At 46.4% G+C, this 26,015-nt stretch overlaps 1 protein-coding gene across 5 annotated transcripts in view; it reads right to left on the bottom strand.

Moving 5' to 3' along the window:
- NME7 (NME/NM23 family member 7) overlaps positions 1–26,015 on the bottom strand; it is a 310,951-nt gene that overhangs the window by 185,916 nt on the left and 99,020 nt on the right. For all 5 annotated transcript variants that reach the window (XR_003852753.1, XM_029577812.1, XM_029577811.1 and 2 more), the window contains one exon: positions 10,044–10,251. Coding sequence is in view for 4 of the 5 variants with exons in the window: in XM_029577812.1 (XP_029433672.1) it covers positions 10,044–10,251 (208 nt within the window). In the remaining variant the exon portion in view is untranslated. The remainder of the gene's footprint in view (positions 1–10,043; positions 10,252–26,015) is intronic.

Genomic DNA, 26,015 nt, shown 5'->3' with positions numbered 1-26,015 from the left:
GACGGATAGGGCAAGTCTGTAGATGGTGGCCAGGTGCTCCACAATACAGACACAGATCGGTTTGTCTCCACCGGAGGTGATCTTCCGGTGTCAGCTGCCCCCGACCCAACTGCATAGGCTCTTCTATCTTGACCACCTTAATATTGCTGCTGAGAGCAGGGTTGGTAATAGGTGGTGAACGGGAGTGAACCCGCGAAGGCTTCTTGGGCATCCGACTCTCCTGGTGACACTCTTGGAGATGGTCGATTCGGCTTGCCAGGTCTATAAGGTCCTCAAGAGAGGAAGGGAGTTCCCGTGCAGCCAACTCATCTTTCAGCTGCGAGGAGAGTCCATCCAAAAGAGCTCAGTAGCCAAAATCCAAAACTCGATGGTATAGTCGAAAAGACTTCGTTGACCTTGACGGAGGTGTAGTAAGCTGGTGCTTGCCATGGCATGTCACCCAGGATCATTGAAGGTCTGTTGAAAACACAGCCACAAACTGAGTCAGTTCTTTCAACAAGAAATTGCTGTGTTCCCACAGGGGGCAAGTCCAAGCCAGTACCTTCCCCTCAAGGCGGGATAAAATGAAGGTGACCTTCGTCAATTCATCCTGGAAGAGCGAATTGCATGTAACATTGGTTAATAAACCCTCTGCAGAGTCTGGAGTCACCGTTGAAGCGCGGGGGTGCTGGGAGTGCCAACAAGGCTCAAGGCATTGATGGAGGTGGCTGTGGATGAGGAGGAGCCGGAAAAGGATTATTAGCGAGGGCATCAAGCCGGGCATGGAGACGATCCATGGAGGAGGCCAATGCCTCAAGAAACTGCTGCTATTCTTGTACCTTGGACGCCAGCGAGTACTCGAGTAGCGATGCTATGGAACGAGCTATGGTATGGAACGAGGCTTGAGCTTAAATACATTGAAGAGTTTGACGTCATCATCCAGGGCCACGGCCAGGTTCCCGCCACGGGCCCTTCATAAGGATCAGAGATGCACGCGCCTAGGGAGAGGCGCTGCGCAGGTAGTGGTGTCTCTCCGCGGACCATGTGGAAAGGCCCGACGAGCAATGGCATCTTGAGCTGCAGTACTGGGGACCATGGCAGGGCGGGAGGCACCGAGGGCGGCCTGAGGTCGGAGCCGGCGGCCCACCACTGCTAGCGAGGAGGAACCAGGAGCTGGAGTCTGTTTAAGAAGGTGAGGAGGTTGCGCCGCGGGTCTGCCACGGACGGCATGCGTAACAAGAAAATAGACATTTAAAGTATCAGAGCCATTAGCAAGAGACTTATGAAACTTTAGCAGCTTACAATGAATAGTCCCTAAGCAGCAAAAACTCTATATCTGCCTTATGGGAAAGGTCTAATGCAGAGGTCCCCAAACAATGGCCCAAGGGCTGGTTGCAGCCCTTGGCTGAATTTCATCTAGCAGCAGCAATGGAAGGAGTTTGATCCTGCCCACAGCCGCTAGGGTAAGAGCTTGAATCTGCCCACACCAACAATGATAGAAATTTGATCTGGGCTATAGTAGTGGCAGTGCTGGCACATTCCACCACTACCACTAGCTCAGGTACTGGACATCAGAAATGCATGTGGTAGCACGTCATGGGTGGGGCATATCGGTGCAAGGCCACCACTCATTGGATGCATTAGGCATTACTGACATTAGTGCTGCTTGTGCAGGTGGAGCCACTTAAGCCAAAGATATGGAGAGAGGTTGCAGCACAGTCATAAGAAGTTTTCAGCTGCTGGGTGGTGCAGGTCAGGGGGAGGAAGATGCTGGTGGTACTAGGCCGTGGGTTGTGCCGGGCTGCCAGGGTAAGCCAGGTAAGGATAGTGGTTCTTGGAGCTCCCATTAGGGGAGGGGGTATGGACATAGTCCCCTAAGGATATAGAAATTACTACTTAACCTAATTTCCTTTCCTTTAGTGAAAGTTAGGTTAATCCCAAAAAGTGGGATATGAACCTCTGCTAGCAGAGTGAGACGGAACCAAAGCTGACATAAGGTCTATATAGTCCCGCCCTGACATCAGCCTGACAGTATTCTCTGGAAAAGCCAAACTGTAGACAAACCTGATTAAACTTGAATATTATTAGCAACAGGCAACCATTCGAGTTTCTCAATCAACAGGAACACGGAGCTCAGCTAAAAGAAGGAACATATCTAGCAAACTAAGAGCTAGAGAAGTCACTTACCAGTTATCATCGAAGAGTAGGAATCATACTCTGCACTCACCCTAAGAAGGCTAACCAATGACCTCCTTAACCCAGCAAGCAATCGTTGCCCATGTTGCTAGTGCTCCTTGCTTACCTCCACCACAGAGCACAAACAGGTGATCAGACTTCCGAACTGTCTTAGTCACCTCCAAACAGTGCAGTAAATGACTCTTGATGTCCAAGGTATGCAAAAGGTGGTATTCAGCTTCATCTCTGTCCCTGTCCCAGCAGACAGAGAAATGGATAAATGAAAGTCCAAAACTACTTTGGACAAAAAGGCAGGCACAGTCGGAAGCTGAACCACACCCAGAGTCACACAGAGATAAGGCTCACAGCATGAAAGAACCTGCAGCTCTGAGACCCAACTAGCCAAACAGATTGCTACCAGAAAAACTGTCTTCAAAAGTAAGTAGCCGCAAGGAAAGAGTAATAGCGGTCGAAAAGGTGGACCTGCCAAGAACTCAATGACCAAGTTAAGAGCCCACAAAAGCACCAGAAGCAGCAATGGGGGATGAAGATGTTCAACTCCCCGCAAGAAATGAGACATGTCCAGATGGGAAGACAAAAGGCCCTCCATTGACTCTTCTCCTGTAATAAGCCATTACCGCAACTTGAATTTTGATGTTATTAAAGGCCAAATCTTTAAGCAAGCCGACCTGTAAAAAACACCAGGCCTCAAAGACCCACTAAACTCTAATGTAAGCTAGAGAAGTAGAAAATTTCTGGGCCTGAAGAAGAGTGGAAATTACAGAAGGCAAATAATCGCATTTCAACAGCCGAGCCCTTTCAATAGCCAAACCATAAAACAGAACCGACCCAGATCCTCATGTAGAAAAGGCCCCTGACATAGATCCATCTGAGCCGATAGCCGGAGAGGGCTGCTCATCAGAAGTCTCTGGAGATCAGCCTATCACAGCCTTCGAGCGCAATCTGGAGCCACTAAAAGGATGGTGTTGGTTTAACTTGCAATCTTCTATACCAGCCTGCCTCTCAAAGGCCAAGGCAGGAATGCATGCAACTGGGTGTCATGTGGCCAATCCTGAATGAGGCATGTCTATACCCATCGCTTTTGGGTCCCACCTACAACTGAAGAAGTGTGGAACTTTCGTGTTGTTGAAGTTCGCAAACAGGTCTAGATCTAGTAGGCCCCAGTGATCCACCAGCTCCCATTCTCCTGCTGAGGAAATCGGCTCTGATATTGTCCTTTCCAGCCATGTGAGAGGCGAATATGCTTAGGAGATGCTCTGCCCATAACATGAGTACATCTATCTCCTCAGACACCTGTCGACTCTTGGTTTCACCTGATGATTGATGTAAGCCACCATTGTCAAATTGTTGGACATTATCTGTACCGCCCGAGCCTTTAGACTCTTGGTGAATCGCAAGCACGCCAATTGAACCGCTTGTGCCTTCAGTCTGTTGATGTTCCACTGCCACTCCACTGCATTCCAGCACTCTTGCATGACGAACTCCTGACAGTGAGACCTCAGCCATGGAGGTTCACATCTGTCGTGAGTACCAACCAATCCGGCATCAGAGAAATTCCCTTCCTGAGATGGTCCACGTGTAACCACTAGTTCAATTGGGATTTCACCTCTAACAGAAGGAGCAGCCTCACTGCATAGTTCTGTGACTGCTGACTCCATCGGGAGAGCAAGGTGCGCTGAAGAGGGCACCATATGTGCCCTTGCCCAGGGAACCACTTCTAATGTGGCAGCCATCAATCCCAGAACCTGTAGATAAGACCAGACAGTTGAATGAACATCAATGAGTGGATCCGAGACTCTGGCAGAAACACTCTGCCTAGCCTTGTATCAAATTGAACCTTGAAATACTCCAGGGTCTGAGATGGAATTAACATATGCCCGGAGAAACTGTTTTAGCGTACGGTTCATCCTCTCAGTTTGTCCATTGGCCTGCGGATGGTAAGCTGATATGAGATCCAGGGAGATTTCAAATCTTTTTGAGTCATGGCTGTAAGAGGCGCAGTCAACGTAGAATAATGGTGAATGAATGATCTGTAGTAGTTAGTGAACCCTAGGAACCTTCGCAGAGCCTTAAGGCCAGTGGGTTGTGGCCAGTCTCGAATACTCTTGGTTTTTGCAGATCCATCTGGAACCCTTTGCTGGATACCACATAGCCTAAAAAGGGGATAGACTCCTGGTGAAAGGAGCATTTTTCCAATTTGGCATATAAGTGGTTGTCTCGTAGTCTCTGCAGAACGTTAATGACATCCAGTTGATGACTCTGGAGATCTTGAGAAGACCAGTATGTCATCTAGGTATACTACTATACAGCTGTAAAGCATGTCCCTGAAGATTTCATTCATCATGTTTTAAAAAAAGGCTGGGGCATTGCAAAGGCCAAAGGGCATGACTAAATATTTAAAATGACCTTTGCTGTCTTCCATTCGTCACCCTGGCATATCCGGACCAAATTGTATGCCCCTCTGAGGTCCAATTTAGTGAATATTTTGGCCCCTTGGAGCCTATCAAAGAGTTCAGAGATCAATGGCAATGGATAGCAGTCTTTCATAGTGATCTCATTTAAGCTGCGGTAGTCTATGCACGGGTGAAGGGATCCACCCTTCTTTCCCACGAAAAAGAACCCAGCTCCAGCAGGAGACTTAGAAGGCCGAATGAAACCCTTTGCCAAGTTCTCTTGAACATAATCGGACATCGCCTTGGTTTCCGTCAGAGAAAGTGGACACACCCTTCCTCTAGGGGGTTCAGTGTCGGGTAATAAGTTTATAGCGCAGTCAAAAGATCTGTGAGGTGGTAAAGTGTCCGCTGCTTTCTTAGAGAACACGTCTTGATAAAAGGAGTACTGTGGAGGTAGACCCAGAAGAGATATGGTGGTGGTCAGGCAAGGCATAGGAGTCACAGTCTCTAGGCACTTTCCATGGCAAGACTTGCCCCATTGAGACAATTGCAGGGTAGCCAATCAAATTGGGGTGTGTGCATTTGTAACCATGGCAGTCCGAATACCACCGGGTGTATTGCCTTATCTAAGACCAAGAAGGAAATGGTCTCCATGTGCGGAGTCTGATAGGTTGCGTGGAATAGGTGACTTCGCCAGGTAATGGCTGGCCATGAATTGATGATTATAGCAGGGGTGTAGGTGTCTGAACGGTGGGGATTCATTGTTGAAGTGCTCCACGAGTTGTCAGAGTATAAAGTTCCCACCGGCACCGGAGTCCACCAGGGCTAAAGTATGTAACTCAAGGGTATCTGAGTTAATAGAGACTGGAAGTGTCAATGGAGGAGATGGAGAGGTGAGACCTAGGAGTCCTCCTCTGGTGGATCCTAGGTCTGAGAGTTTCCTGGACAGATAGGACAAGTGGGCACAGCGTTTCCTGGCTGATCGCAGTCCATTCAGAAGCCTAATCTTTGCCGGTGACGTTTCTCTTTAGCAGATAGGTGACTGCGGCCTAATTGCATGGGTTCTTCCTCCTCGATACTGGGTGTGGTAGTAGTATGTGTGACTAGTGTTGGACGAGAGCGCGGAACCCCCGAGGACAACATCTTGGGTCCCTTAGTCTCCTGGGATCGCTCACGCAGGCGATGATCAATGTGACCAGTGAGGTCTAGTCTCGGGGAGCTCACGAGCAGCTAATTCGTCTTTAATGTGTGAATTGAGGCCTTCTAGGAATATAGCACGTAGGCATCCCAAATCCCAATGTAGTTCTGAGGACAGAGTTTTAAACTCTATCACTTACTCAGTTAAATGTCTGGTACCTTGTTGTAGATGCAGAAGTGCAGATCCAGCGACAGTCTTGCGAGCGGGGTCGTCAAATACAGAAAGAAATAGGGCAAGGAAACCTGTCAAATCATTGAGGATTGGATCCATTCTCTCCCAAAGAGGTGATGCCCAGGCCAGGGCTTTCCCATCCAAAAGGGACAAGATGTAGGTAGTTTTGGACACTATGTCTGGAAAGTAGGTAGGTTGCAGCAAAAAGTGCATACAGCATTGATTCAGAAAGCCCCTATATAACAGGGGATCACCTGTAAAACAAGTAGGTGCTGGCAAGGACATAGAAAGCCATACAGGCAGCATCTGTGAAGTGGAGGTGGACTTGATAGGCGTCAAGGCAGAGTCCAGCCGAGAGCTTAACTGATTGATGGCATTAGCCAGTCTCTAATACCTCTTGTCGCTCTGAGATCTGTTGGGCCAGGCCAGGGATGGCCAGGATGGCTGGGACCATGCAGTTAGCAATGTTATGTCTTGTAAGAGTGTGAACCCTGGGCCAATGTGAGAGATGTCTCCACCCACAGGGAGGAGCCCTGCGAGTCTCACCGTCGGTAGGCGGTCTCAGTGATGTCAAACACAGCTGTGGAATAGAGTCTTTATTAAGAGAAGAGAAAGGCACAACCCGCGGAGCGGGAGATGCAGTATAAGTAAAAGTTCAGAGCAGAGAGGTATACCCCAGGGTGATACTTCAGATGTGAAGATCCGGTAGGGGCCCACGGAGCGGGGTACGCCAGGAAGTCTTGCAGTAGTGTAGAAATACCTCAGATGTGTAGATCTGGTAGTGGCCCATGGAGCGGGGTACGCCGGAGAAGTGTCTCAGTAGTGGTAATGAGATGGTAGTCAGAGGTGCAGGAACCCCGATGAGGTTCCTGTAGTAGTGGTGCAGTAATGACCTGCAGGGCAAGATATACGGAGTAGTTCCTTCTGGGTTGATGCAGTAGTGGCCAGAGGCACAGGGTACACCGAAGAGGATCCCGCAACGAGGCTTGAAATAGTTGAAGTCCGTAGAAATAGGTACTCACAGGAGGTAGTTCCAGGAGAGATCCCGGGGAGCGGATAGAAGTTTAAGGCAGAAAGGCCCTCCGAGAAGAGGATAGCCAGAGACAGAGCAGGGCCTCTGAGGAGCAGGTAGCCAGAGTGTCTCACGCCAAGCGTAGAATCTGGAACCGGAAGTCCAAGGATGGAGCGGAATTCAGCAACAAGAAAATTCCTTGCTAACACGTCAAACCGAAGGGTGATGTCATCTGGAGGGGACGCCCCTGAGGTTCCCGCCATGACTTGTACAAAGATGGCCCGTGTGCATGCGCGACTAGGTAATTCCTGAAACAAGATGGCGGTTGGCAGCGCCCACGCCATCCCGGGAACGCCAGGCTGGTCGGCGGTGGTTGGCGGAGGCCGCCATTCTTCCAATGGATGACAATGCAGCAAAGAAAGAGGTGAGCCTTTGTGGTCGCGGCCATCTGTGACTGACTGGCTTAACAAATGGAAGGCAAAGGCTTCTGAAGCTGGCCTGCCGTGAGCTCTGTATAGGGAGCAGAATTGAGGAATCTTCCTGTTCCAAGGCACTGTGAATAGATTCTTGTTTGGGCTTCCCCAGAGGTAGAATATCAGATTCGCCACACCCTGATCCAGAGACCACTCGTGGGGCCTGAACACACAACTCAGCCTGACTACTAATACAATTTCCACGCCAGCCAGATATATGACCCTGAACATCATCTCGTGGGAATGAGCCCATGACCAGATCTGAACCACTTCCTGACATAGAAGGTAAGAACCTGTGCCTCCCTATATGTTGATATACCATATTGTAACTTGGTTGTTGGCCTGTATCAGGACAATTTTGGCCTGATCACTCAAAGCTCCAGGAAATCTATCTGGACCAATGGAGACCATGGCAAACCCCTGGGCATCGTGGAGGATTGGCTGCCCTCCCCACAGGGTCTCTTCAGGGGCATCACAGCATCTGCTGGTGCATACCCATGCCTGGCACCATGCATCAATGGGGACAGATGCCGATGCTTCTTTAGCTTCCCTTGATACTCTGATCAGTCTCTCCCTGGTTCCCAAGGCCAATAACAATGAACCTGACACTTTAAACCTGGAGGAGCTAGGTGAATGTCTTTCTCTGGTGCTCCTATCAGCCTTTGACACCAAAAGAACCGATGGCCCTGCCAATGTCGAGGACTTTATGGCCATTGGTGTGGCTATGATCTCAATGCTCTTGATGCCGATGTCGATGGCTTGGACCTGCCCAAACGGAAGAGTCGCTCCATCTTTTCAAGTCGGGCTCAATGTCCTTTTGGGGGCATCTTGGCACATCTGCTGCAACAACAGATGTCATGCGATGCCCCTAGGCAGAGGACACTTCTATCATGGGGATCTGTGATAGACATGGTCCTCAAACACATGGGTCATCGCTTAAATCCCGTAGAGGACATGTCGTCATGAAATAAAAGGGGAGCTAAATTGAAATAGATGGTGGCAGCTGTCGATGGTCGGTGGGCAGTGACTGCACCACTGCCCCGGGTGAACAAGAACAAAAAGAAACTTACCCAAATCACCGAAAAGAAGCTACTTTGACTGCAAACACTCATAGTGAGACATAAGGCTTCAAGGAAAAGAAGAGACAAGGGACCCCGCATGGATGCATGGTATAATGGCATACTCAGAGAGGCTTAGTCAAAGTTCTAGAAAGTTTAAACATAAGTTTTCCATGCCAGGCTCCTTCAGATGATGTCACCCATGTGTGATGACTGCCATCCTGCTTGTCCCTCTGTTAAACTTAAAGATACAATTTCTGCATGGGAGTACCAGCATGGAGCAGCAGCTATTACCCTAAGCATCTTCCTGGACAGACTGGATGGATCATTTTGGTTCTTATCTGCCATCAATAAGAATGTTACTATGTTAGGTGTTGCCACTGCATGATGACCAGGACCCTACCCTTCCCAGAGGCTATGAACTACCAGCCCTGGCCAGCCCAGGGAATGGAAAACCTGAGTCAGAAATCGAACCCAGATGCTTCTGCATAGCGGTGAGCACTGCCACTGAGCTAGCCCAAATAGAGATATATTCAATGAAGAGACCACTAACAAATGTTTGGACAAGTGGAACATCAGCCATATTAAGGATATTACTCACCTCAAGTAACAAATGTCTATATAAGCGAAACAAAAGTTAGACTTGAATCTGCAAGAAGTTATTTTTTAACCAAGTAAAAGCACTTGATAATTTACTTATCTGCTGCCTTTCTGAAAGACCAACTCAAATATGTCTGCTAAGTGGCCCCTGCATTGAAAGCAGTTAAGATGAACACATGTCTGTGTAGGAACTCAGCACATGTGTACTGTCAGGAACAAAGAGGAATAAATTGAGACATTCTTTATTTACAGTACTATTATAGTTCAGCTTTAGATGGCACCTTTTTAAAAAAATAAAATGCATTAACATTTTCCTAAATACTTTCTAAACTATAACTTTATCAAACAACCACAAAATTGCCTGTAAAAGAAAAATAATGGATGATGATTTTTGTAGTTAGATTATTTCTCAACTTTTCTATTTGTTAGAGTTGTACTTTTTTTCCAGGGTGGGAAGAATGCTTAATCTTGTATATAGATAACATGTCTGGAAAGAACAAAGAAAACCAATATCTAAGCATTCTCTGCAACCTGACATGTCCAGCCAAGTCAAAGTTTCACATCATGTGCCTTTCTGTAACTTGGGCCAATGTGAAGTACTTCTCCTATACCACACCCTTTTTATATTGCAGTACAGAATTTTGCTGGACTTGAAAAATGTGAATGCATCTTTTGCAGGTTTGAATTAATGAAGAAGAAAGGCTGAGTATTAAGGCTCTGCAGTACAGTGTCTTAGAGAAACAGAAAATGGAGGCATAGCCTAGTGGTTAGAGGAGCAAGCTGAAAAGTAGGGAAGCCAGGATTCAAATCCTGCTAATGTTCCTTGTGACTCGGGTATAAACTCTGGGGACAGGGAAATACCTACAGTACCTGAATTTAACAATCCTTGAGCTACCAATGAAAAAGTCTGAGCTAAATTCAAGTAAATAAACAAATAAGTAAATAAATGATCAGTAGACTCACTTGAGCTGCTGATGCAACAGAATCGGCGCCATGAATTGCATTTTTTATGCTGTCAGTTCCAAACTTTGCTCTGATGCTGCCTGGAGCTTCACTTCGAGCCAGACTAGAGTTTGTGGGACCCATTAGCTTTTTCCATACAGATACAGCCTCATCTCCAAAAATCTCAATGGCAAGGATAGGTGAACTGATAATTAAGCCTATGAGTTCACTGCAAAGAAAAACAAAAATATGTCTTATGAAAGTATTAAGCAATGTAATCACAATGAACATCTTATTACAATTTATGAATTGTACATTCCTAAGAAACTTATTTTGCTAATGTACCATAATGTGTAAAATCACTCTATGGTACTGCCATATTCGGGTGATCATTTGAAAGCTCACTGAAATAATACTAAGGTTAGGATTTTTTTTTTTTTTTAAGAGACAATAAATCTTGAGGTAAGTCAAAACAAAAAATGAATATGTTCAAAGTTATATAAATCACATGCTTCTACTACCTGATAATGCAGTTTGGCTCTCATAACCAACTGGCTCATGTAAGCATTTCATTTTCTAAATACCTTTTAATATTCCAGCTTACAAACTTTATCACAGGAAAAAAAAAATAACATAGGTAGTTTTGAAATGGGCATAGCACAGTCTAGTTTGTGACTGCTATCTTGATGATCCAAGAAAAAAAACCGGTAACCGATCCAAGATGGCTGACAGCAACAAACACAAAAGGTGGAATTGGTATAAAATGGACTTTATTGAATCTGGCCCGACTCTGCAGAGATCTCTGCACAGCATTATGTTGAGCGGCGAGTAGAATTGGGATATCATTGCTCTTAAGTGGTCTGCTGTTGAAAGTATCTGTTTCAAAACAGGTCCAATAGCTCGCTGATAAATGCTTCTCTAATTGTGAGATGTCCGTGCTATTCTGAGCCAATTTAAGTGGCTCTTAAGCCCCTGAGGCAGCTCGTTGAGCGAAACTCGGCCAGAGTCGGGCAAGATTCAATAAAGTCCATTTTATACCGATTCCACCTTTTGTGTTTGTTGCTGTCTGCTATCTTGATGAGGCATATGTTAGACCTGCTATATTGGGGAAAGATAATTTTCAAATAGATTTTCTGAAAATAAACATAATTTACCCAGCGAGAGAGTCCATTTCAAAACTGCACCCCCCCCCACACACACATACACCAGTGCAAGGAAAAGGGATGGCGCAAAGGCCATCTCGGCAAAGCATACTTGCCGCATGTGCTTTCTAGCAGGGAGTTTGCACTGCAGACTCTGCAGGTATTTATGTAGCCTTCATACTCAGTGGGCATGTCATTTTCAAAAGGAAACTATGGGGGTAGTTTCCCTTTGAAAATGAGCTTGCACGCCCCCTAGGCTTGCAAGCTGCTTGGGGGAGACTGGAAATTTTCCTCAGAGCCTTGGGGATAATTTCAAACTAAATTTTCCCTTTTGATCACACACCCCACTGGATATGAGACGATTCACTCCATCCCACTATACACATGTTAAAAGGCATCTATACATATTTTAATCTAATCATATGCCAGTAACTTTGCTGTAAATTATACATGATAATGAATGCTCAAAGCCATTTACCAGAACTGCATAAATATCAATTTACCCAAGAAAAATGGTTGAGCTGACAACTTACCTCCTTTGCTTGGTTAAAAATATGTATCGGATTTCACAGAGCACGTACTTTTAGCCAGGCTACAAAAAGGCACAGAAACATTTCATATGCATTCAATTTTCAAATCTATGCCTGCTATTTTGCCACAGTAAAATCACCCACACAAATGGCTGGTGCAAAGCATACGGATGATTTCAGCACACCTACTTTAAAGCTAATAATTTTGAGAGGGAAAGGTCACTGATAATTTCAGACAGATTTTCACCCAAGATCCACATCCTCAACCCAGCTTCCTGAGCCCTCTACAAAGGACTGTGTTATATACAACGGGGATCCAAATGGATCGTGAAACTATTCACAAATGGGATTTCCTATACTGGATCCCAGTGCATCAATTGCTAATTCTGATTTGACTGTAAGCTGTTCTATTGCCTCTGATCATTTAAACTTATTGCAATCCGCCCTGAGACTAACTTTGAGAAAAGGCAGAATATCAAATATTCATAAATAAATAATAAATTGAACATTAGCTGCAATGTATGCTGGCTAAAAATGCATACATGGATACATTGCAAACAATGTGGACCTTAGAAAATTGCACCCCTATCTAGATAAATTCAAACATCACATGGTCACCTACTGATGAAAACTGTCTGTTGGATCTGCCTTTATGATTGTCATTGGCCTCAGAACCATTTGTCCTCTTGGACATCATCGAATATCAGGTATTGTAAAGCAGAAGTCATTCCATCTGATCTTCATTTAGAATTGTCACCGCTTATGAAAGTCCTCGCAATGTATTATCTTAAAGATAAAATGACCTTTTGCTCAACTTCAGTATTTACATTATATTTGAATTTATCTAAACAGGGGGGCAATATTGTTGTATCTCTGGTCCTAGAGTGCCCAGAAACTAGTTTGGTTTTTAGGATATCCACAATAAATATGTATGAGGTATATTTGCACGCACTGCTTTCATTGAATGTAAACATACCTCATGCATATTCATTGTGGATATCCTGAAAACCAGGAAACAAATCAGAAGCCGATCCAAAGTGCTGTCTACAGACAGTCTTACTTTTTTACTCAAAGACGTGCCAGAGAATTTGCACACATTCAATATATGTTCCCATCATGTGTGTACAAGGAACACAGAGTAATTTTTGAACACACATGCAGTGAGTCCTTACCACGGCTACATAAGGATTTCATCGCACCAGTTTTGCAGAATACATATGTTTACTACACCAAGATGCTCAGCCTGGATCAAATGATTTTGACGTATGCTCAATCACATTGAAGACACCCATTAACAATAGCCCCTGAGGCAGCTCCTGCGGGAGCGAAACTCGGCCAGAGTCGGGCTTTTTCCAATAAAGGCTGTTTTTTCACCGATCAGCTTGTTTTCCCTTGCTTATCCTGAAAACCAGACATGTTCATGCCACTCTAGGACTGGATTTGCCTACCCCTGCTTTACCCTTTTCTGTGCAGGAGACTCCACCTCCATCCCCAATATCAAGCCTCATATCAGGATATCAAACACAAAAATTCAGGAAAGGGTATTTCATGGAAAGTGCATATTCTTCTCTAGTCAGCACACACAGCTTTGAAACCTTACTGTGTGTGAGAAGAATTTCCTGAAGTAAATTAGTTTGGAAAGGATTTATCAGAGTGTTTTGTAGTTGAAGTTCCCCTGCAGGACGATATGGACATTCCAGGACCAGAGATTCTTCTCGCTTGGGTAGGGAATGCATGGAAAAGCCTCACAGCAAAGTTGGTGAGAACAAAACCAGTATTAGCACAGTCAGATAGGGTGTGTGATTTAAAAAGTTAAGACTTTTAGTTTTCCAATGGCACTTTTAATATGGCCCACTGTTGCAGAGAGAGGATTTCGTAAAGCTACATTAGAATTTTCACAAACACAATCTATGCTAGAGAATTCAGATTTTTTTGCTTGCTGGTTCCTACAACTGTGATTTAGCAAATGTTGCTTACCTGATGTAACAGGTGTTCTCACAGGACAGCAGGATGTTAGTCCTCACAAATGGGTGACATCGAGGATGGAGCCCTGTACGGAAAACTTTTCTGTCAAAGTTTCAACAAGCTTTGACTGACACTGGCACACTGGGTGCACTGAGCATGCCCAGCCTGCAATTATCCCTGTGAGCCACAGGTGTCTCCCTCAGTCTCGTCTTATAGCTAAAAAGCGCAAGCGAAACTAAAATAAAAGTATACAGACCCAACTCCGCGGGGTGGCGGGCGGGTTTCGTGAGGACTAACATCCTGCTGTCCTGTGAGAACACCTGTTACATCAGGTAAGCAACATTTGCTTTCTCACAGGACAAGCAGGATGGTAGTCCTCACAAATGGGTGAGTACCGAGCTGAGGATGCCCGGGAATGCACCAGATACACCGCAGATGCGCAAAGGCGTAACGACTGAGGTGGAAATGGGAACGGAGGGCATCCGCAACACCATAATGGGTTCGTGGAAGGATGTTGGGTAGTGAATTGAAAAAAGTAAGAGTAGGCGGACTGGCCAAACATGGAGCATGCCGGCTAGTCAAATGTAAGCAATAATAGGCTGCGAAGGTATGGAGAGGACTCCAGGCTGCAACCTGATAAAAAAGTACAAGCAGCAGTAACCAAAGGGAAGCTGTTAAGGCTAAGACGGACACAACAGTATGTGGATACCCACAGTGTTGTAGTGAAATGTCTGCTTGTTGGTAGGAAAGGAAATATAGACCACTTAATCAGAAGGATTAGGTCTGTGTGGCCACTGGAAGTAGCAGCTTGACCCTTGCATGAAGGAAAGAGTCAAGTGGAATTCACATGGAATGCAGTGCAATGTAGATAGAATGTAAGCGCAGCATTACTGTCCAGGAATGTGGAAAACCCAGTCTCTCCCTAGGGCGAGAGAGAGAGGTTAGGAAAAATTAATAGAGTATTTCCTGAGGAAAGGAGATACAACATCTACCTGAAAAGGATAGAAAGTTGAATGCGTAGAACTACTCAGTGGCAGAGGAACGGAGTCAGGTGAGTATGGAAAGAGTGCATAACTCACGGACCCTGCTGGCAGAAATGACATTAAGAGGGAAAGAAGTTCCCTTGCCAAACTGTGGAAGAGAGGAATGGAAAGGCTCAAACGTAGAATGTATGAGACTTATAAGGAGAATATATATGTTCATTCCGTGATTAGAGAAATAGAGGCGGCTTGATCAGTGGATAATCCATGGTAAGCCGACTCAGAGAGGATTACCGAAAACGGGAACCCAACTCCCAAAACGATACACCTCCTAAGAGAAAGGTGTATCTATGTGGAGGATGTCTGGAGAACAGAATCCGAGGGAGTAAGAAAAAATGGTGGAAAAGTAAAAGGGGTAATACCTCTTTTTTTTTTTTTTAGCGTCAGGAGGTAAAGCCTGCCATATTAAACGGCAAGATTTATGTTTAGAAGGTTTTGTGACGCTACCAGAACCTAAGAACATCAGTAAGTCTATGATTTGGGACTGACTGGTGAGGGAATAAAAGGTTACTGATATGATGGATTGAGAAGTATGGGAAAGCATACTGATCTCAGTCAGGGAGTGGGGAAAAGAATACTGAACCCCATCCCAGTTCAACATTAGAAGAATGCTGGCTACGAGAGGCAGCAGAAGAGATATATTGAAGAGGTCTTTGATGGAAGAAAAGGCATCTAAGGGAACGCATAGGAAACATGTGCAGGGAGCAGAACCTGTGCATCGTATGGAATGATGCAGACGCCGAGGAAAGTTTAGTTAAACTCAGCGTTAAAAGATTTGCCCTGTACACATGTAATTGAGACCATTCGAGAGGATAGAACCTACGTGGAGAAGGTCTAATAGAGCGTTCATTAAATCTCTTAGATATGTGGCCCAAGGACGCATGAAGTGAACAAGGGCCAAGGGTAGAGCTGCGCAGCTGTCTAGCAGAGCAGCTAAGAGGTAATGCGTGCTTATGAGTTGGAAAGCACATTGTCCCTATGCTGTCTGTCTGTATGCACAAAGAATTGTTGCAAAAGCAGTATTGGAAGGCATAAGGGCATAACTCATGGGTGCAACGTCCAGGAAGTTTATGAGAAACTATGCTGGAGTGCAATAGATGCATAATGGGTTGACAGCTTTCAGGAGAAACTTTATAACCCTAAGGAATTGCGAGCATGAGTCGAAGGAGACTAGGTCCTAGTTCGAACTGGGATAAGAATCAGGGACGAAAGCAATGAAACCACTTAGGTCCATTGAGTATAGAATGTCACTGAATATAACCCATAGCAGTTTTGAATTATGAGAAAAATGCATAGTGGGAAGAAACCCCATAGCCCAACCATGAAAAGTTGAAAGGCTGAGGTTATGGAAAATATGCGCAGGGACATATAACAATGTATCAGAATGTCTGTGCGCATGCTGGACAAGAGGGTCTTAAGACTGTGGTGTCCAGAAGTGTTACAGAAGGGATTTATGGCAATGACAGTAATCCCAGTTAGTAAATGTATAGTGAGTCCTGAAAAAAGTGAGAGCTCCTTGCATGTACTGAAAGTGGTTAGCAGTAGTCTATGCAAGGAAAGTGAATGATGTTACACTCCGCAGAGAAAACAGCATTCACCAACAGTGATGCAAGAGACAGTTCACTTACCGAAGCTGGTGCCAGCGGCAGAGCTTGGGGTTGTAATGTTGACTCACCATAAAGCACATAGAAACATTAAAATAATGTACTTACTGCAGTATGGAGTGATGGTAACCAAAGATACCATTGTACCTGTGATGTCTAAAGAAAGTTGGATTTTCTTAGGTCCAGGATGTGCGGAGAGTAACTATTTTCTGTTAAAAGAAAGAATAGTGCAATTAAAACTCCCCAACCCCCCTCCCTTCTCCCCTCTGCACTTCGTAGCGCCTGGGGGAGTGTACCGGGACTTTGGTACAAGGTGGGGTGGCCGCTCTGATATCTGACCAGATGGGAGACCAGGAGGTGTCCCAATGGAGGATATCATGTAGGCTCCTGCAGGTGTGTGAGCGGTAAGTGGTACCCGCATTTCTGTATGCTGTACAAGGAGACACTGAGACCTGTGGCCAGGCCTCAAGGTGGACTTGTACATGGGGCAATGGTTGCTGAATCTCATGTTTAGCAGATCAGCCAATGCAGCTGGACCTTGGTTGGGAGGGAACCAAGAGTCAGAGCATTGGTCGGCACAGGGACTTGTTACTGACAAGAGAAGAAGCCCTGCTGCAATCCCAAGAAGATAGAGGGGTTCTCCTGATATTGTGGCTAACATAGCTAACATAGCGATATGTGACACTAATACAGTTCTAAAAGGCACATGACCCAGAACTTTTCGAACCACGGTCCGAATGGGAGAACACAACTCTATGGGAATGCCGCCGAAGCGGGTACTTACCATCCGACGTGGATCGCCGCAAGACGAGCCGGTGAAGATTGTTGACTCCGACGGTCTCCGGAGTCCTCGAGGGTAAGGCCGGGGACGTAAACATCCATCTCGCTCTGAAACCCGGTATGGTGGCACAGGTACAGAGGAGACAGGCCAGGCGTGAGTGGCGTTTAGACTGCTAAGTGTAACAGATGGCCATAGTCCCACACCACTTGACGGTGGGGCACGCCAGGAACAGAGGAGCCCTAACGGAACTCATGTTCCCTTCCCTCGTCACAGCGGCTCGATGTGTCGTGACGCCAATGCAGAAGCTGTCGGACCTGGATCCGGAAGTTCTGGATCACCAAGGACTGCCAAAACTGTAGGAACAGTGCTGATGGCAGTGGTGATGTCGCTCTGCCCGAGCGTTGTCCAACCTGGAGAAGGATGGCACCGATGTGCTGGATGGCGTCAGCGGCGGACGATCACGATGTCGGCGATGATGGGTGCCACGGTGCTCGGCCCGGTCTTTCCCCAGCGCCGAGATGGAAGCCCTCGTCGTCCTGGAAGGCGATCGATGACGAACTGTCAGCACGCCTGCTCTGCTCCTGACACAATGGAGTGTCTTAAGCTAATACGGGGCTTAAAAAAGAACCCAAAGCGTGGAGCAATGTGAGGAGGCGAGGGTATTATGTGGCGGTGCTATGTCGGTATTGACGATATTGAAGGCAACCTAAGGGGCTTCGAGGATATCATCAAAATGGGTATGAAAAATCGTCGATGACTGGCCAGGAGAATGATGACAGTGACGGGCACTGACAGCAGTGGCATAGGTATCTTTGAAACGATGTGGAATCGAATAATCGAAAAACATTGCCGTTATTGAAAAAGATACCGGCATCGACTGAGTCGAAGTCGAATCAATAGGGCGTCAAGGACACCGAAGGAAAACGGAGGTGTCGAGGGCATCGATGCATGGAGGCGGGCATTTATGCCGTTTGTGGCATGGCCACGGGCATCAACTATAGGGCCACAGACGTTGACGGTATCGATTTGGACAGACTCAGATTTCCAAGTGTACATGGCATCGGTGCCCCAGACACGTGTGTCGGTGGCATCGATATGGACACGTATGGAATCGATGGCATGGATCTCCCAGTCGATGAATTCCATCCCGGCATCAACGCCAGTCCTGGAATCGGCATGGGCATCGATGCCAGCCATAAGGCTGGCATTGGCATCAACGCCCATCCACGGAATCGAGCCGGCATGGATACCCACCGATGGGACCCACCTGGGCATCGAATTTCACTGATGGGAGCAGCCTGGCATCGACTGCCCTCGATGGATGCATTCTAACATAGATGCCCATGGATGAAACACCTGGGCATCGGTGTCCATCGATGCAAAAGGACCTGGCACCAATGCCATCGACGGACGGCCATCCGGCACCAATGCCATCGACGGACAAGCCATCCGGCACCGATGTCCACCGATGGGGACCATCCGGCATCGATGCCCACCGACGAATCGATGTGGCACCGATGCCCACCGATGGAAAAGGGCTGGACATCGGTGGGGAGGATGGGGCATCGATGGCATCCCCAAAAGGGGGGGTGGCATCGATGAAGTGACCCTGGGATCGTTAAAAAGTGTCTCGGGCAGCGGTGGCGGCGACCCGAGTATGCATGGCAGTGACTAACAGCGTGTGCGTCAATGGCATGCATCCGGGTAGGGACGGCACCGAGGAAGCCCAAGGAAAAAAACAGTGCGTAGGAGGAAAAAGCCTGGTAGCACTGAAAAGCAAAAAACATGGATAAAGGCATCAGGGCACCGTGGGGGGAGGGGCGCTGATGACATATAAAAGCCCAGGGCGGTTTAGGAGGGTCCCGGTGTAGCGATAGGGTATCGACTGCGTGAGGGTACCAGGGAACGAAGGACTTGAAGCTACAGAGGTCCTAAAGTTAAGGAAAAAATCCCTACCCCACTAGCATAAGCAAGCAGAGTGTCACAGAGATACTCGCAAGCTGTTTAAAGCTAACTGAAAAATGGGGGAAGGGAAGGCTTCAGTCAGTTAACAGCCTTAAGATAGTGACAGAAACCGACCGAAAAATAAGAATTAGTACTCACCGAGCGTCGTAAAAACGTACGCGGAGGGAGACCTGTGCAGGGAAAAGTGTTTTTTGAAGTGAAAAGTTAAGTGTTTCCATGAGGTAATTAGTTAAAAAATCCTCACAGAGCTCCAACCGCTATGCTGACTGCAGAGCGGAAAAAAGAAGACTGAGGGAGACACCTGTGGCTCACAGGGATAATTGCAGGCTGGGCATGCTCAGTGCACCCAGTGTGCCAGTGTCAGTCAAAGCTTGTTGAAACTTTGACAGAAAAGTTTTCCGTACAGGGCTCCATCCTCGATGTCACCCATTTGTGAGGACTACCATCCTGCTTGTCCTGTGAGAAACTTGAGAACGGCTTGCTACACTCAAGATAATTGTGTGTTTATGGAAAATGGATACAGAGTAATAAGTGGGTTTATGTGTTTCCCACTCTTGAGTTTTCTTTTTAAAACAATGCAACTGATTATGGGCACCACAGCTTCCCATACCCTGATTTGTTAGTAGGAGGGATTTTGTAAATTGTTTTAGACTAAGAGCATTATTCAATAAAGATGTTTTCCTTAGCCAAAAAATGGAACCAGTCGCTTTTGAATAAGGCCTTAAATGGTAAAAATGTCTGTTACAGTGGGTAATTTTCAGCCATTTCTGTGGTTAAAAGATTGCTTTACCTGAAGAAATGACCTTTACAAAAATCTGCCTCTGTATCGTCCCATTCAAGATCAATCAATTCTTGAACGGCTTCCATAACAGGGAAAAAAACCAAGAGGCTTTATGCAAGGAAACCAAAATGGGATTATGCTTTGGCTCAGCCACGGATTCTGCTCCAGGTACACCCAAGCACCTTCAAGGTCTGGGAAATCAGGGCCAGCAGTTCATCTCTATGAAAGAATCACAACATGGTCCAATACGGTTCCAGTCCTGGAGGAATTTCCCCTTCTTCCAGGGAGTCAGGATCTGCCTCATCATCAGTGCCATGCGGGTTCCCATATGGGATACCTGCAGCTAACCGAGGCATGCTTTGGCGCTTAAATATGGGACTGGAAGAGGGAGGGACCACCGACTGAGGATCTGACCCAATAGGATTGTTCGAAGCCGAGGACTGTGCCTGGAGGAAGAATTCCAATCCTTGAAAAAAAGCAGAAGGATCCAGGCCAAACCCAGGAGGAACTGGAGCGTGGCCCATGGAGCTGCCATCTCCTGTGGAGGGACAAGTCAAGGAAACTCCTAGATTCAGCATACTTCCAGACAAATCCTTAGCCAGATCGTCAACAGGCTGGGAAGACCCAGGCTTAGCAAAATCAGAGGAAGACAATTCACCTTGAGTCTCTAAGCAGCGCTGACACGTTTAGAGGCCACTCCAGGCTGAGATGCCCTAATGTGACAGGCAACACAAAGAGAAAGGCGCTTAGGTTTCTTGTTCACCCGCATCATTAGTTCACAGCCAACTGAGAATATGCGTTCAGCCAGCTCGCGCTGAAAAGTTTCAAGGGCACAAATTTTATGTGCACAAAAATTAGGTGCCTCCAAGCGCAAGCGCCGTAAAAAACACAAGCATAAACTGTGCACCAAAACTAGGTGCTCCGCCAATACACTTAAAACTGTGCGCAAAAGAGACGTGCCCAAAACTGAGCATACACCACCTACACAGAACCGGATGCACCGCGCACACAGTCATTCCGACAGAGGGCAGTCTAACACGCACAGAAGCGCAGGGAAATGCTGCCGCAGCCTACCATGTGACACGCAGGAAAAGCCCAACTGCGGGGCGTAGCCCACCTGGGCTGCTCAATCCACCAGACTGCCTAGTTCCCCTAACCCCACGGAAGCAGGAACGAACCTATTAACAGCGCGCAGAGCATAGGACTGGAGGAAGTCCTGCAAACTCCTCTACACGGTCTCTGCCTAAATTTTTTTTTTTTTTTTTTTAAACTTACCGGAACTCAGCCTTACCTGGCTGAGTACAGAGACGGTCTCCGGCGGCGGGGGAGAGGGCACCTGCAGTCATTGCAGCGCTTGGCTTCCTGCACCTGCTGCCTTTAAGCTGTACAATCAGCTAAGTCCACACCAGGAACCGGCTACTGGACCAAGGAATACCTCTGAGGGACCACGGAAATCACCTCAGGAATTCTCATCTGGGGGAGGGACCATCTGCAATCACTGCAGGAGAGTGGAGCTTTTTTTTTTTTTTTTTTTTTTTTTAAATCTTTCTGAAATTCTCTTTCCAAATCTGAGGCAATCCCCATAGGGAGATGCACATCCACCATCTGCTGGAGATGGTGAATACTGGCAGGCTGAGGTCACTGCAGGAGTATATATACTGTCAGCTTGCTCCATCTGCTGGTAAGGGAGCATAACCCACTGGTCCCGAGTCCATCTGTCTACACGCTAGGAAACAGCAAGGTGCCCTCCCCCCCACACACACACACTCGCTTATCTCATTTCCATCCTCTAGCCTTTAGAGATCCACAGTGATTATCCCATGCCCCTTTGAATTATTTAACGGTTTTCTTCTTCACCACCTCCTCTGGAAGGGCATTCCAGGTCTCCAGCACCCTCTCTGTAATGAAATACAAGCCCTCGAAAGCTATTGTATTTCCTGAGATATATGCGAGGGTGAGCTTCCCTCTCTGCGGGAACACTTTGGGGGATTTAGGGCCACAGCCTGAATTTCCCTGCATTATGAACCAACAGGGACTGATGCCGATGCTTCTCAGCCTTCACTTGATGCTGGTACAGTTGAAGCAGAATCCTTTGGATTTAACGGGGGGGGGGGGGGGGGGGGGAAGAGGAGCTACACAATACTTCATCTCCCTGGTCTCTGTGGGTGCTGGATGTCAAGGGACATCAGTGCTTTCTGATATTGATGAAGCACCACCAGCAGCCAATTGTAGCTGCTGGGCTCTGCTTCTCTATAAACTTCAGGCAGTAACGACATCTTCTAGGAGTCATCTTCCTGCATACTGAACACTCCTTGACATCGTGGTCATCCCTGAGGCAGAGCACATTTCTGTCACGGGGATCTAAGACATGATATATCTGCACAAGGTCATTTCTTGAAATTTCAGGCCCTTGTCTATCTCGGACATCGGCCAAAAAATTAACAAGGAAAATCAAATGACTCGATTTTACAAATAATCTGACCAATATCACTTGATGAGCCAATAACACCACACACAGCAGACAACGAAAAAACCCCCAAAAACTTAACTTGATCAAGGAAATCCTACCTAGTGAACCTAAAGAGAACATGAGAAGGTGAACCGAGTGGCCCTATGATGAAAACATGTGACATGAAAATTTCTCACAATGACAGATGGGGAAAAAAAGTGACCATTAGGCACCATGGAAAAACTAGAACTTTAGGGACCCTAGACAACATCAGATGGCTAACACATGCTTAATGGAGCATGGCAGAAGCTTCTAGAAGGAGTAATCTGTTGAATGACATCACCTCCACCTGGAAGGACTACTACATCCTGGTTTTGTGCTCAGAGAAATTTATGCAGCTTAAGGCCTGCATGCACTTACATTTACCCATCGTGAGCAGAGGCTCTCTCAGAGTAAAGTTTGCACTTATGCACATACTTCTGCATTTTCAAAAGTATGTGCATAATTTTTCCTGAAAATCCATGCGCACAAAGTTCCGGTTGGGTCCAACGGGGGTCCCGGAGCGGAGGCGCGGTGAATCACGTGACGTCGGCGTCACGTGCTCCTCGCAAAGGAATACAGGAATGGCTTCCTGACTCCCCGCTGGACCACCAGGGAATTTTGGTAAGTCTTGGGGGGGTCAGGAGGGTGGGGGGTTTAAGTGTTTATTTAGGTTCGACGTATTCAACATAGCTATGTTGAATAAGTTGGAAATCGCGATCGTTGCGCCTCATCACTTTTTTAAGTTTAAAAAAAAAAAGTTGCGTTTTACATATGCGTTCAAAACGAATGCACACCCCTAGCAAAAGGTGTATAGTGAGATTGACAAGATTATGGTCCCCAATAATACTGTAACCGAAAACTCAAAATTTATCCTGTATATTGACAGGTAATAATGCATAGAATTTGGCCCATGCTCTGGGATAATCCTTAGTCAAAAACCGTTGAACAAAAATTGCATCTAATCTTTCAATATGCATCCATTCTGCCTTAGTATTCTACCAGCTTTCAAAAGATGGAGCATCCTGTAGTAACCAGCATTTAAGCATTGTAAATGCCATTATTTCCATAGCAGATTCCACCGCCATTTTAGTTTTTACTGGTTTAGGTTTTTCCCGCACTCCGCATGTGGCTTTAAACAGACATACACTTCGCAGCAAATTAGAAATGCAGCGGTAGCCCGTTCCCACTTCCACCAGCAATGTAGTGACCAAAAATTATCAAAATCAAAGGGGGGAACATGCATATGTATTTTTTCAGTTAGATCAGATTCAACAATTTATAGAGGCCCAACAATCTATGGTTTCAGCAGCAGTACCTATAGCAGAGTCATCTCCTTCAAATGTTATACCAAATAGTGAGTAACTTAGAAGGGCATATGAAAATAGTCCAATTGATTAGGTTATGGTTTACTTGTTTGTTCTCCTAAATTTATCTCCATATGTTACTTTAGTTTCCTAAATCAGCCTCTCTTTTATCCAAATGATAGTTGATGTTCGGGGATTTCAGATGTATAATATTTAAGATGGATTTCTTAAATTGTAATTGCTTTCAATAATTATTGATGTATTTAATTTGATCTGAAGTGCTTTTGTTTTCTTGTACATGTGAAATGAAAATAATATAAATAAAGAATTTAAAAAAAAAAAAATCAAAGGGGGTTATAAGTAAGTGAGCAAGAAGTTCAAATTGGCCCTGGGAGCTCCACAACCTGCATCTGCTCAGGCAGCCATCATGACCGAAAGCCATCAAAAGTGCACATATTGTGGAGCTACATATGTACGTTTACCCACATACAGGGTAAGCAGGTTTCAAAGAGCCTGTTTCTACTGCTGTTTTCAGTATCTTAACCATGGAAAAGGTTTTGAAAATTGTCCTCTCAAATGAAAAAACATACAATGCCAGCAATAGAAAGCAATACCTGCAGAATCGGAGGGTACAGTAGGTACTGCACAATACAACCAAGATAGAAGGGGAAGCAAGGGAGGAAGAGATGTGGTAAAGAGAGAAAACTGTGGTATGAGGGAAGATGAGAGACTGGATGGGACAAAGGGAAGAGATGGATGGAGAAAGGCATGACTGTGGGAGGAATAAGGGAAAAAAAAAGACTGAAGGAGATGAGGCAGGTGAGAGAAGAGGCACCTTTGGTGAGCAGAGACAGGCTGTAGTAAGACAGTGGGGTAACATAGGAGAAATAAACAGTAAAAACAGGAGAATGTTCACAGAAAGACTGCGGTTTCTCCTCCGCAGTACCGCTGATTATATGGGCGCAGGCCCCTCCCGCTGACGTCCGAGGGACCAGGAAACGGAGCTCAGCTGTGCCTCTGGAACCAGGTAATGCCTCCGTTCACAGAAAGACTGTGGTTTCTCCTCCGCAGTACCGCCGATTATATGGGCGCAGGCCCCTCCCGCTGACGTCCGAGGGACCAGGAAACGGAGCTCAGCTGTGCCTCTGGAACCAGGTAATGCCTCCGTTCACAGAAAGACTGCGGTTTCTCCTCCGCAGTACCGCCGATTATATGGGCGCAGGCCCCTCCCGCTGACGTCCGAGGGACCAGGAAACGGAGCTCAGCTGTGCCTCTGGAACCAGGTAATGCCTCCGTTCACAGAAAGACTGTGGTTTCTCCTCCGCAGTACTGTGAACGGAGGCATTACCTGGTTCCAGAGGCACAGCTGAGCTCCGTTTCCTGGTCCCTCGGACGTCAGCGGGAGGGGCCTGCGCCCATATAATCGGCGCTCTTAGGCGCGCCTTAGTCGCCGGCGCGCCGCCAAAGCCGCGCACGCCTAAGGGGCGCGTGCGGCTTTGTCCGGCTTAGTCCGGAGGACGGAGAAGCGACGGAGGACTCCGGAAACAGTTTGACTGCCAAGTGAGAGTCCAAGGTAACTGTAAAATTTTGTGGAAAAGAGACCGTAGATATATTTTTTTGTTTAATGCCGCATTCAAAGAGGAAGGGGAGAGTTAGAGGGGAACCCCCGACCCCAATTACTCCTATCCCACCTCAACCTACTATAGGATCTTTTTTCACACGAATTGGTACGATGACTCCGGGAGGGCTCCCAGATATGGGATTAAGTGCCGAGCAAGCACTAACCCCTTTGGACTTTAACATCACTTTAAGCCCCGGAGAACCTGAGGCTCCTATGCCACCGAACTTTGCTCACTCTTCAGTTTTGGTAGGGCAGAATCGACCTAAGTTGTTAGAGGAAGCTGCTACTATCGGAGGAAACCTGGAGAAATTAGGGGCAAGGCCTAAAATTAGAGGGAATTCTAATGGAAAGGATGAATTCCCCCTAACATCTACACCATCGGGGCATGAGGGGGGAACAGTGGCCTCTGATAAGAGGTTTGAACCACATTCCCCTGGAACAGTGAATTTACCTAATAACTCAATTGTACCCCAATCACAGCCTATAACCTTAGAAAATGTCTGGTCTACTTTAACCGATTTAAAATCTGTGATATTGTCTTTGAACAATATAGTAGTTGATATACAGAATCGGATAATGAAAGTTGAACCAGAAATGTCTTTGCATGGAGAAAAGATTGTAAGAGTTGAAAATCGTTGTGAGCAAATTGAAAAAGTTCAAGCGGGTTTGATCCAGGGGGAATTGATAAATGATAAGAAAATTGAGATGATTGAAAATACAATTAGATATAATAACTTAAGAGTTCTCAATTTCCCTAGCATCAAACTTA

Source organism: Rhinatrema bivittatum, chromosome 15 (assembly GCF_901001135.1).
Source record: "Rhinatrema bivittatum chromosome 15, aRhiBiv1.1, whole genome shotgun sequence".
Classification (NCBI taxonomy): Eukaryota; Metazoa; Chordata; class Amphibia; order Gymnophiona; family Rhinatrematidae; genus Rhinatrema; species Rhinatrema bivittatum.
The sequence above is the reverse complement of the archived record's forward strand: the minus strand, read 5'-3'. Positions and strand labels throughout refer to the sequence as shown.